This window comes from Triturus cristatus, chromosome 5_1 (genome assembly GCF_964204655.1).
Source record: "Triturus cristatus chromosome 5_1, aTriCri1.1, whole genome shotgun sequence".
Classification (NCBI taxonomy): Eukaryota; Metazoa; Chordata; class Amphibia; order Caudata; family Salamandridae; genus Triturus; species Triturus cristatus.
In genome coordinates, this window is record NC_140587.1 from 507795300 (window position 1) to 507809147 (window position 13848).

A 13848-nucleotide genomic window follows, 5' to 3' on the forward strand; every position below is an offset into this window, starting at 1 on the left:
CATAATTTTAGTTGGTAATTTTCAAGGTTATTTGGGTCTGAGTTGTTTTATTTCAAAACAGGACAGATATGTTCACTTTGAGGGAACCAGGAAAGATACCTTGTAACAGAGATAAATGTATGATATTCAGCCGTAAAGGCAAAAGGGTATCGGAATGTTCTTTAGCTGTGGATGGATTCCTATTTGTTACAATCGTCTCCTTGTTCAGCAAGGTGATACTTACAGTTCTGGTGCTGTACTCAACTGGTCAAAAGAGAATAGGATGTTGTTTCACAAAGAGAATGACAAAAAAAATGCAAACTGAGAAGCAACACTGTATATAAACCTATTTATTGCAGTTGTCCGTTGCAGTGATGGGTTATGGCTTAAGTCACTTCTGAAATTTCTCTTGCTTAAATAATATTTGAAAAAGGTAAACATGTTGCCGCATTTAACACCTCAAAGTCTTCCAAAAGGTTAAACCATTCCAGTCATGTTACTTCTCAAGAAGTCCATTGCATACAGAATAATAGAGGTCGGTTGTATGAAGCGTTGAAAAAATTGCTCCTCTGCCTGGAGCCTATTTCTTTGCATTCTCCTTTGCCTGAAGTTCCTTTGCAGTGCATTTGGTGTTAAAGGCAGCAAGCATTTCTTTGGAAGTCAACAGTGCTCCTCTCATCTGCAGTTTTTCCCCATCATCTGGAAGAGAAATAGCAACTTTTTAGACTGAGAGAAATAATAATGCCACTGCAACATATTTGATAATCGGAAAAAGAACAATTGTGTCAAGTATGAGAGGAGGAGGTAAACACACTTATTTTCCTGTGGATACTCTTGTGAATCAAAACTGAGCATTAACATTTCGGAATTACGGAATTACTATGCAGAAATGTAGTCGTTACACGTGTTCAAGTCAGAGAATTCTATTATAAGAACAACATCTCTGGGGAGCATGGAAAACATATTTGTACAAAAATTTCCCCAAAAGGCAGCAGCACAAGCAGTGACCATAAAATCGATGATATAGCAACTTGTAGTACATATGTCATCTACCACACAACACAAGCAAATGGAGGGAGGGCAGGGCCGGGGAAGCAAACAGATAAAGTGGTGGTCGGGAAGCAAGAAAGGCAAGTGAAGGTGGAAGGGAAGGCAGAAGGCTAGAAAAATAACACAGAGGAGGTAGAAATACATGAGGAAGAAACAGCTGGAAAACACAACCACTCTCATAGAGTGCTTAAACAAAAAGAAAAAAGTAGTACTTGAAAATGAGCAGTGGAAAGATGCAAATAATGCATCAATGCCCCAGAGGAGGGACAAACACAAGAAGAAGAAAGAAAGCCTAAGGACACAGACAAATAAGAAGCAAACGTTTCTAGGATTTGTGATTCAAGGGGAACAGTTTATCTCTCACATTTCACAGCTAGTAAGATTTGTGGAACATGGGTAGCCGAATGAGTACTAAGCCTATAAAATGTAATTAACTTGATATGGTACAGTAAGACACCAGCAATCATAGTGATGTCTCTCAATTAGCTGACGGAAACCAACTAACCAGCTATAAACAAAGTATTATTGAACCGTCCATTGAAAAAGCTAGCGTTTATGGGGCACACCGCCACACTCACAAGACTGGTAAGACATACTAGCAGAGGGGAGTTTTGTGGCAAGAGGATTCAATGCAAATGCTGCCTTCCTGCCAACGGAGCTCGGTAAGGCTCAATGGTATAGGCTCTAAGGGGAAAGGAGGGGAAAAAACAAAGAGAAGCAGGGAGATATACTGCTTCAGTGGCTGGTACCACGCGATGTTAAATAACTCTTGCCTTCACTGTGTTATGCTGGGTGGTCATTGAACCCTGGGATGGATTTAAGTCGAACTCATGGTGAATAGAAAATCGCTAACCAGCATGCGCTAGAGTAAATTTAATTCTGTAAAGCTAATCTGTAACAAACTCCTAGGAATACCAAGACTCCATCTGAAATCTCAATGCTGCTGAAAAACACCTACCAGGTAGTAGTCAAACACAACACCAACATATTAAGTCTACAAAACAACCAACAGAATCAATAAAGGGAGGGACAGGGAACGAGTATGGTCAAGAACAACAAAGGTGAGAGAATCCAAGGCCAGTGAATGAACTAAGCTAGTAGCAGAAGTCAAAACAACTCAAAAGAAATGTTGCCAGATGGTGTAATCAAATGTTTCCAACCTCTTTCTATTGATACTGCCCATCATGACCTGGAACTATTGTGTGACCTATGTTTCCTAAATGGATAATTACCCAGAAATGATTTCTGCCAAATATGTGCTAGTTGTCCCCCAAGCACCATTATTGTGTCTTCCAGAGCCGCCTATTCATAAATTCCAGTCTCTTCTTACTCTTCTTGTTGGACTTGCTAGATATCTTTTAGGAAAGTGACATGTCTTTCCCTGTACACTGTTTCTTCCCTGTTGCTGATTCATGAGTATGCTTGGTTCCTATTCCCTGATTCCTGAAAATGACTTCTGTCTTAATCACTGATTTGCCCCATATTTTCCATCTCTTAGTGCCTTGTGAACATCATTGATAGACAGTATTCTGTGATTTTTGTTACATCCTTGAAGGATGGTAGTATGTGCTTCTTAATCATGATGTATGGCTTGTAATTTAGATTCCTGGCCTATGTGTACCATTCAAATGGAAAGTGAGAAAAGCAATATGTCTGAATGGAGAATGACAGTGCTATCTCGCTCTCAAATGTTTATTATAAAAAGCTAACTATGAAATTGACAGAAGGACTACAATGCCAAGTCACAAAGTTGATTATATTATTTGACATCAGTGCACTCATTGATACTGTATTACGCACAGTGTTCCTCAACTATACTGCTCGGCTTAGTCACCCAAAAACCTTTCGATAGTATTAGTGGCACTTCCCTTTTCAGTCTCTTGCAAATGGACAAATTTGAAGAAAATATTTTGAGATGCGGAGGATCAACTTCCATCATTGTTACAAATGGAGCAATGTCAGAAGCAATATAAATGGAAACAGGAACTTACCAAGGCTGCTACCACTCCGCTCCAATTGCTGGGCTTCTAGATCCTCAGGCCATTATTTAAGGAATTATGGGTCATCAAGTTTACATTTTGCGAGTCTATAGTAGCGAATTTTACCAATTCGCTATGATAGACTCGCAAAATGCAATGTATGTAGGTTTCTGCAAATATTTTGCGATTCCCACATATTTCTTAATCTTCCTTATTAGCGAGTCGCAAATTGCGATTCACTATTAAGGAATGCCTTCACATTCATTCCTATGGAATCAATGGGAATTGCATGCGCAATTTGCGAGTACCCAATAGGTACTCGCAAATTGCGCATGCAATTTCAAGGGTACAAGGGTGCCAAAAGAACACCCTGTTTCACCCCTGAAAAATGCATGTGTCCACATGTGGCGCACATACATGCCCCAAGAGCATGTATGTGTGCCACATGGCACTTAGAAAAATGCAAAGTTGTGCATTTTTCTAAGGATTTGCAATTTACCACCAACTTGAAGCTGGTGGTAAAGTGTGATGCCTTAAAGCAGGGTCGCAATTTAAAAAGCGCTTACTGCATTGCATTTAGAGAATCGTAAATTGTGATTCTCTAAATGCATTCACAAAATAGGTAATCGCAAAAATCGTGATTCCCTATTTTGCAATTGCCCTTTGGGATGATACATCCCAAAAGGCTTTTTCCCGTTCGTATACGGGACGGTTCTACGAATCGGCCCAAATCCGAACGGGAAAGCGCTTGATACATCTGGCCCTATGTTGCTTAGATCTCTCACCAAAAATCTTGGGGGGAAAAAGTAATATCTCTGCCCTAATAACATAACCAAAAGTCTTTCGTAATACAAATGCTCTGTAATTGCAGCGAATACTGCAAGATTAACAACGCAAGTTAAATAAAATACAAACTACGTTTGTACTAACTGGCAAAATTCAAAATGTTTATTTTTCATAAATGTATGTACCATTCTATAGGTTTTGGTTGGGCACTGCCATCACAGTAACTTGTGGAATTTGGTGACCAAGTGAGAGCCGACAGAGCTACCAAACCTTCAAAGACCAGACCCGACCACCTGCGCTGCATTCTCCTCAACACCCGCTCCGCACGCAAACACGCCGTCGAGCTCTGGGGCCTGCTCGACACCGCTGCCCCCGACGTGGCCTTCCTAACCGAGACCTGGTGGAACGACTCCTCGGCGCCCGACATCGCCATAGCCATCTCGGACGGCTACAAGATCACCCGCAGAGACCGCACCAACGGAATCGGAGGAGGAATAGCCATCGTCCACAAGTCCACCCTCAAGGTCTCCAGCCATGCAGAGGACACCCTCAAGACCGCCGAACACCTGCACTTCCAAATCCACACCGACCCCAACACCACCCTCAGAGGAACGCTCATCTACAGACCCCCGGGACCCAGGGCGCCGTTCAGTGACTCCATCTCCGACCTCGCCAGCACCCACGCACTCGCCTCCACGAACTACATCCTCCTCGGGGACCTGAACTTCCACCTCGAGAACAGCAACGATGCCAACTCTGCCACCCTGATCAACAACCTGGCAAACCTCAGCCTCAGACAGCTCGTCACCGCACCCACCCACGCCGCCGGCCACATGCTGGACCCCATCCTCTCCACAGGCACCCACGTCGCCTTCAACCACACCACCGAACTCCACTGGACCGACCACCGCTGCATCCACTTCACCTTCAAGAAGCCAACCACGCACCACCGCACCCAACAACTCCCACGTCGCTACTGGAGCTAAGTCACCGAAGACCAACTGACCTCCACCCTCGCCCAGAACCCACCGGAGGCCTCCACCGACCCAGACACAGCAGCCCGCAACCTCAGACAGTGGATTGAAGCCTGCGCCAACACCCTCGCACCACTCAGGAAACCCAACCCATCAACCACGCCAGCAAGAAAGCCACCTGGTTCACCGACGTGCTAAAAGACCTCCAAACGCGCCTGCCAGAAACTGGAGAAGAAATGGCTCCACGATCGCACACCTGACAGTCACGCAGCCATCAAGGACGCCACTCGTAGACACCACCACCTCATCAGAATGGCCAAAAGATCCTCCTTCAAAAACAGACTGGACAACAACGCACACGACAGCAAAGAGCTCTTCAGCATCGTGAAGGAACTCTCCAACCCCAACGACGTCCCGCCCTCACAAGAACTGTGCAACGCTCTGGCAACCTCCTTCCACCAGACGATAGCAGACATCCACCACAGCTTCAACATCCTGATCAACCTGACCGCGTCAGACTCCTCCCCCGCGAACACCACCTGGACCAACCACCTGACCTCCTGGACCAACGTCAACGACGAAGAAACATGCAAGGTCATGAACTCCATCCACTCTGGATCACCGTCAGACCCTTGCCCTCACCACGTGTTCAACAAAGCCGACGCAACCATCGCACCCCAACTACAGAAGGTCATCAACGCCTCCTTCGAGACAGCCACATTCCCGGACAGCTGGAAGCATGACGAAATCAACGCCCTCCTCAAGAAGCCCAAGGCGGACCCCAAGGACCTCAAGAACTTCCGACCCATCTCCCTCCTCCCGTTCCCGACGAAGGTCATCGAGAAAATCGTAAACGCGCAACTAACCCGCCACCTCGAAGACAACATCCTGGACCCGTCCCAGTCCGGGTTCAGATGAAACGACAGCACGGAAACAGCCCTCATCGCCGCCACAGATGACATCAGGCGACAACTCGACAACGGCGAAACTTCAGTCCTCATCCTCCTGGACCTTTCGGCCGCCTTCGACATGGTCTGCCATCGCACCCTAAAAACCCGCCTTAAAGAAGCCGGGATCCATGAGAAAGCCCTCAGCTGGACCACATCCTTCCTCTCCGACAGAACTCAGAGAGTCCGACTCCCACCCTTCCTATCCGAAGCCACCAACATCATCTGCGGCGTACCCCAGGGATCATCACTCTGTTCAACATCTACATGGCTCCCCTCGCACAAGTAACCCGCCAGCACAACCTCAACATCATCTCCTACGCCGACGACACCCAGCTCATCCTCTCCCTCACCAAGGACCCGCACACTGCCTAAACGAACCTCCACAAGGGAATGAAGGCCGTCGCCGAATGGATGCAGAGCAGCCATCCGAAATTGAACTCGGACAAGACGGAGGTCCTCATCCTCGGTTCCACCCCCTCGGCCTGGGACGACTTGTGGTGGCCTACAACGCTGGGAACGGCACCCACACCTACCGACCACGCAAGCAACCTCGGATTCGTCCTCGACTCCTCCCTCTCCATGTCGAAGCAGATCAACGCCGTCTCCTCCTCCTGCTACAACACCCTCCGCATGCTCCACAAGATCTACAAGTGGATCCCGTCCGAAACAAGGAGAACTGTTACACAGGCCCTCGTCAGCAGCAGGCTGGACTACGGCAACGCACTCTATGCAGGAATCCCAGCCAAACACCTGCATCGACTACAACGCATCCAAAACGCCTCTGCACGTCTGATCCTCGACGTACCCTGACGCAGCCACATCACCCCCACCTGAAAGACCTGCACTGGCTCCCCGTCGACAAGAGGATCACCTTCAAACTCCTCACCCATGCACACAAAGCACTCCACAACACCGGACCAGCCTACCTGAACGACAGACTCAACTTCTACACCCCCACCCGCCAGCTCCGCTCAGCAAACCTCGCCCTCGCTGCTGTCCCCCGCATCCAACGAAAGACCACCGGCAGCAGATCATTCTCCTACCTCGCCGCCAAGACATGGAACACCCTCCCCACCCACCTACGGCAGACCCAGGACCTGCTCACCTTCAGAAGACATCTCAAGACCTGGCTCTTCGAGCAGTAGCGGTTCCCCCCTCCCTTCAGCGCCTTGAGACCCTCACGGGTAAGTAGTGCGCTATACAAATTCCCTGATTGATTGATTGATTGATTGAAAGTGCAAAATCATGAACACGTACTTACTTGTGCCTCTGAAGTGTAGCTAAAAGAGGATGTCACCCTTTCCGCTGGAATTGAGGATAGTGTTTCTGTTAAGAGTATGGAATGATTTAAATCTTGGTCAGAGTGAAGGCTAAGGTAAATGTCAGTGCTAAGATTATGATGCAAGGGTTGCCACATTCTGTCCACCAATAATGATCCTTCAAGAGACAATTAAAATACCAATTTGATGGTGATTGTTGGATTGAAACTACCGAAAGGAACTCTAAATGGCCTCGCTATTCACTTTGAATCACCGGACCAAGATGTTATACTTTTCACCATTGGTTGGTTTCTCAAGGAGCATCTGCACCCGGAAGAAGTCTCAACCATGCCAAAAGGCACGTTCACAGTTAGTTCTGTTTTTCCTCAGAATGTGAAAACTTCTGTATGTAGTGTGAATAAGGAAGAATTATTTCAAACAGACCCTTCCCACCTGTGAGGTGCTACATTTAAGTCCTCACAAGTCAGTGCTTGTGACCTGCTATATGTTGATTGAACCACTTAATAAATGAAACAGGAATGCTTTAAACCAACTTTGGTTTAGGACACCTGTATTTAAGCTTGTGATGGGAAATATTACTATATTAATCAAAAAATTATTTTATAAAATGGCCTAACTCTCAAACGTTTAAGAAGGGAATAAGCATCCAATGAAGAATAACATTGGTCTTTTTTACAGATGAAATTCGAACCGTGTACAATTCCTCCCCACCCCCAAGGTGAGAACATAGGTGTTGTGGAGTATCGAGTTAATTAGAGGAACCAATCAATCAATCAGTACTCTTATAAAGCTTGACTACTCACCGTGAGGGTCTCAAGGCACTGTGTGCGAGTGAGAGGGGCAGGGTGTGCAGTTCAGTCAAAGAGCCGGGTCTTGATGTCCATCCTGAATTGCAGCAGCAATGGTAATTGCCTGAGTTGCAAAGGGCAGGGAGTTCCAGGTCTTCGCAGCGAGGTAGGAGAAGGATCTTCCTCCAGCCGTAGTCTCGCAGATCCATCGGTTGGTGGCCAGGGCCTGGTGGGCCCAGCGGAGAAGGAGAGGCAGTGCTTGAGGTATGCAGGCCCGGCGTTGTGGAGGGCTTTGTAGGCGTGCGTAAGAAGCTTGAATGTGATTCTCTTGTTGACAGGTAGCCAATGAAGGTCTCTCAGGTGAAGGTTGATGTGGTTGCAGCATGGGATGTTCAGGATGAGTCTGGTAGAGGTGTTCTGGATGTTCTGCAGTTTCTTTTGTAGTTTCTAGGTGGTGCCGACATAGAGTGCATTGCCGTATTCAAATCTGCTACTGACGAGTGCGTGGGTGACCGTTTTCCTGGACTCTGTGGGGATCCACTTGAAGATCTTACGAAGGAGGCAGAGTGTGTGGAGGCAGGAGGATGAGACAGTGTTGAGTTGGCGGTCCATTAAATGCGAGGAGTCCAGGATGATGCTGAGGTTTCATGTGTGGTGGTCCGTGGGTGGGAGGATTCCGATCGCTGCGGGCTACCAAGAGTCATCCAAGGCGGAGGGGGAGGAGCCCAGGATGAGGACTTTGGTCTTGTCTGAGTTAAGCTTGAGGCAGATGTCCTCATCCAGGTGGTGACTGCCTTCATCTAGTCGTGGAAGTTGCTCTTGGCGGCTGTGGGGTCGACTGTAAGGGAGAGAAACAGCTGGGTGTCGTCAGCATAGGAGACTATGTTGAGTCCGTGGCTTTTTACGATAGCTGTAAGTGGCCCAAGTAGATGTGGAGGAGGGTGGGGCTCGGGGAGAATCCCTGAGTCACTCCACAGCTGATTTCAGTGGGTTCAGATGTAAACAGTGGAAGTCTGACTCTGCATTCGGCCAGTGGGGAAGGAGCGGATCAATTCTAGGGCTTTGTCGCAAATGCCGGCATTGTGGAACATGCGCAGAGGGTGTGGTGGGAGACAGTGTCGAAGGCGGACGAGCTGTCCAGGAGGATGAGGGCTGCAGTCTCGCCTCGGTCGAGGAGGGTGCGGATGTCCTCTGTAGCAGTGAAGGAGATCGGTTTAGTGCTGTGGTTGCTTCTGAAGCCCGACTGGGAGAGGTTCAGGATGTTGTTCATTTCGACAAACTCAGAGAGTTGGGCGTTGATGGCTTTCTCAATGGCTTTGGCTGGGAAGGGGAGCAGAGAGATGGGTCTGTCGTTTTTGAGGTCCGTCGAGTCAGCAGAAGGTTTCTTTAGCAGGGGTTTGATCTCTGAGTGCTTCCAGTCTTCCGGGAAAGTTGCGGACTCGATGGAGGAGTTGATGGTGCAGCAGAGATCTCGTGCGATGGAGCAGCCGGCTCTGTTGAAGATGTGGTGAGGGCAAGGATTGGAGGGGGCTCCTGGGTGGATACTCTTCATGATCCTGATGGTGTCGTCAGAGGTGAGGGTAGTTCAGGTGGTCAAGGTCTGCTGGGGGCAGGAGAAATTGGCTGTGGTGGTTGCGGGTGGGTTGGGCGAGCCGGGTTGCGAAGCTGTTGTAGATCTCCTTGATCTTGCTGTGGAAGAAGGTGGAGAGGTTGTCGAGGAGGTCTTGGGACGGGGAGATGTCTGCTGTCTCTGTGCTGGGTTTGGCAAATTCTTTGACCATGGCGAAGTTCTTTGCTATTGTGTGCGTTTGCATTGATGCGTTCCTCGATTGCTGCATTCTTTGTTGTTCTGATGAGGATGTGGGGTGCAGTAAGGGCGGATTTGAAGGATGGGTGGTCTGCCATGATCTTGCTGCTCTTTCATCCTTTCTCGAGCCGTCTGTAGATGCGCTTAGACTCCTGGAGAGCACCAGCTGGCTTTCTTGAAGGGCTGCTTGCCTGAGGGTTTCTTGAGGGGAGCCAGTCTATTGGTGTAGTCGGAGATCCAGCAGTGGAGGTGTTGGCATCTGTGCATGTCTGTGGTCGGGTCTTGCTGAGGGAGGTGATGAGCTGGTCTTCAGTGAAGGATCACGTTAGGCAAGGGGGCGAGCGGTGTGTTTGGTGAGGGAGAAGTAGATGCAGTGGGGGTTGGTCCAGGATGGTTCGGAGGTGTGGCTGACGGAGATGTTGGTACTTGTGGATAAGATGGGGTCAAGCGTGTGTCCTTCTGAGTGGGTTGGCATTGTGACCAGTTGTTAGAGTCTGATGGCCGCAAGGTTCTTCAGTAGGGATAAGGTGTTGTGGTCTTTGAGGTTGTCCAGGTGGAAATTGAGGTCGCTGAGGAGGATTTAGTCCGTTGAGGGAGGAGCGTGGTTAGTGATGAAGTCGGTTATGGTTTCGCTGATGGGGGGCGGGGTCCAGGGGGACTCTAAACGAGGGTGCCACAGAGGGTGGCATTCGGGTTGGTCAGAATCTGCTGCATGTCGGGTGAGAGGTTGTCAGAGCTGGTTGTGAGGCGAAGGGTGTCTTTGTGTAACCAAAGCTCTGATTATGAAAATCTACATCAAGACTGAAGGAAAAGACTGGCTAGCGATGGAGCCTACGCCTTTAAGTGATGACATGTTACTTCCCTTGGTAAAAGGAAAACTATGATCTACATCAAAAAGGACAGAGAAAGTCAAGGGAACCAAATAAAGAACCCATAAGCCAATTCTAAATTCTGATGGTGACAGTCCACTTAAATAAAAGACAGATAAAATTAGCTTAAACTCCCTGAAAAGGCACACAGGTCCTGAAACACTACATGGTTCCAAATTTACTGACTAATAATGCAAGAGGTGCAATATCAAACCAATTTCAAGCAAAGGACAACATCAGAAATGTGGCACAAGGCCATCTTTTTTTTTAATGCTGACTGGGTGGCAAATGATGTACCAGAGTACATAGACCTTGATTCCGAAACTGGCATCAGGAAACAACACAACATTCGCAAGGTGCTAAATGAGGAAAGCCAATTATGGTAAATGTCTTTCAATAATGGTATAAGGCAGTACTTACACCATTCAATAATGGTATAAGGCAGTCAATAATTGTACAAGGTTTCTAGAACAAGTTTGGAGTCCAAACATGTTAATTCATCTTCAAAAGACATTAACTCCTGAAGATATGATGCAACAGATAAAACACCACCGTGTTGCTAGTTTGGTTATTACAGGCACTGTGCTGGACACAATGACTGCAGTCATTGGTAGAACTGATTTTATATCCAGTCATATTTCAGTGACCCCCTCCTCGACCAGAAGAACATTACTAACAATATCAAACACATTCCATGACGAAGGGGATTTGATGACGATGAAAGGCACTGATAGCAAAATTAATGTATAGCCTTAATTAATTTCTAAATCATTTAGACTACACAATTATAACTTGGTGAGACAGGTGGGATTTGCGAAATTTTATGAACCTGGTATACTTCTTACTTAGAAGACTATGTGGGAGTTCTAAGATGGGTTCCACATCCTCATCAGGTGCTGGATTCTCTGTACTTGGTCACAAAATAAATGGCCCAAGAGGTATTTAAACAAGTGTTTACACAAGATGTTGATGATGTACATGTAAGCACCCTTTTTGATTATGAAGACTGAAATCCTGTTAGTCAGTTATCAGAAAAGCTTAATTTTTATCACGAAAAAACCTACTTATTATGTCATTGGAATCCGTTTACCATGCCAAAAAGGTACACCATGTTAGGACCTGGAAGGGGAATTTGTAAGCTCAAATCAATACCTCTCCCATGCCTCTCATTAATACTTTGTTCATTATGGGCCACTGAACTATACTTCATTTGAGTGACAATGTTATATTTAGGAAAATCAATTATTTTATTCTGGGAGGCTATTTATTGTAGATTCCAATGATCCTTTATGTGGTGAAAACAATTTATTGTATTTACTTATTTATTTGTTTATTTATTTCTGTGCGTGGCCGACATTTATAACAGACATGTTGTACATAAGCATGAAAGAAAGCAGTACACAGGATTACTGGCATAAATACTGATAACATAAACCAGGTGGGGTGGCTGAAACATTTGTTCAACAATGTTGATTTTGCTTGACAGACATGAACATGACAAAATGTGGATAAGCTATATGGTACAGTTTTAACATATAAACATATGTACATCTGATGTGGAGCATCTCCTTACCCATTCTTATGTTTTGACAGCATAGGATGTTGTTTCAGGGCAGTGTTGATCTCCCTGAGTGAGGGACAAGCTCAAACCCTGGGAGGTAGTAATTCAGTAGTAACGTTCGAGATGTAAGGTGCAGAGAGAGGAATATAGATGCTGTACTTGGTGAATTTGGTGTTACCAGTAGCTTCTTTCAATTGCACATGTGCAGAATGTAAAGCCCAAAGATATAACCAAATTCCTAAATGCTAGATATGCAGATAAACAGTAGTGGGGATAGGAAGGCATCATGCGGGAAAATTAAGGAACAAAACCGAGAAAATGTATATCTGTGGACTGTGTGCCAAGTAGGCAAGCACGCATCCCTCAAAACTAATATGTGCGGCTGTATATAGATAAGCCTGTGGAAGCTATTTTCAAAGGGTATTTATAAATGATAAAGTATTAGGATGTTTCTAAAGATGACAATCGTGTCTTAATTAGGCGACATTTAAATTGCGGTTTAAGCCCCACCCCACTCTCAAGTCGAATTGTAAAGAATGCAGTAAAAGGATATTTTTACAAAAGATATTGATTTTCCTTGCCGCACATTTCTTAAGGAACTTGGTCCACCCAGAAATCTATGAAACTAGACAATGTTTTTCTGGATCAAAGTGTTATAGAAGCCCTTATGTGATTTAAAGGAACATTCACTGTCTTGAATACAGGTTTATCATGTATTTTAGATATGAGTTGCTTTCTCTGGCAACTCTTAGGCAGATGTCTTTTGGAAATGTTTATCAACAGCCTATAATTACAAGTTACAGAGTTTGGGGTAAAGAGAGTACAGACAACCTATTCAGATATCTTAAAGACTAAATATATTTTGCAGCAGTCCACCTGCCTAGTCTAATTACTCATAATATTAGAATGGATAATGTAATCATTCTGTACAAAAGAAAAGAATGAGGGCTTGGAAGTGGTGATACCGCTGATAATACTGTTAACTTTAACCTCTTGTTTTTTAAGGTTCCAAGGTCTGGTTACTGGAGACAACACTACTAATGTGGATCCAAACAGGCACAAACACAGAAGGAGCATTTGCTTAAAAAAATGGCTAAGTGCAATGTTTCTTGCGAAATAGGATTGTGCCTGTAAAAAAGACCAAATTCACTCCAGCAATACATCTCCACTTACAAGCTTACAAGATGTAATATTGCAATCAAAATGATACTGAAAACGCTGCCTAAATTTTGTAACACTCTAAACTCACCAAATGTGATTTCAATCAGGGGTTCAGACTTGTCATGTCTTATATCTGTCACAGTTTCACATTTGATATTGGTGGAACGAATTTTCTGTTGGTTTATGGTCTTGAGAAATTCTCTACATGAAAAAAGGAAAGAAACAATAAATATTAATTACGCCATTGTTCTTACAATATTTGTGCAGTGAATGTTTAGTTTCCCTCAATTTTATTGTGATTTTGTAAACTACTCAGGGCCTAATTTAAATCTCGGCGGACAGGTTTCTCGTCACAATGGTGACAGATATCCCGTATGCCGAAATATAAATCCTAGGGGACATAATGGGATTTATATTTCGGCGGACGGGATATTCATCACCGTTGTGACGGAGTAACCCATCAGTTGAGCTCTAAATCAGGATGCCAGTTTTAAAGACAGATATTCTGACTTTATATCTCTGTATTGTCCATAGCTGAGTAGTAGAAACAACCGCCCCCAATCAAACTAGGACTCCCACACCCCAGTGCTAAAAAGCCGCAAAGCTGTGCTCCACCTCAATGGTCTCTCCAAATGTTCTGTATTGTTCTGTAAGACCAGTCCAG

The 13848-nt window shown here is 45.6% G+C and overlaps 1 protein-coding gene across 1 annotated transcript in view; it reads right to left on the reverse strand.

The window, feature by feature from the left end:
• Window positions 1-314: 314 nt before the first annotated feature.
• LOC146831131 (large ribosomal subunit protein mL53-like) overlaps window positions 315-13848 on the reverse strand; it is a 108795-nt gene continuing 95261 nt past the window's right edge. The window contains exons 2-3 of the mRNA XM_085605364.1: window positions 13273-13385; window positions 315-678 (exon numbers count right to left, since the gene is read on the reverse strand). Coding sequence (XP_085461490.1) covers window positions 560-678; window positions 13273-13385 — 232 coding nt within the window. The 3' untranslated portion in view covers window positions 315-559. The remainder of the gene's footprint in view (window positions 679-13272; window positions 13386-13848) is intronic.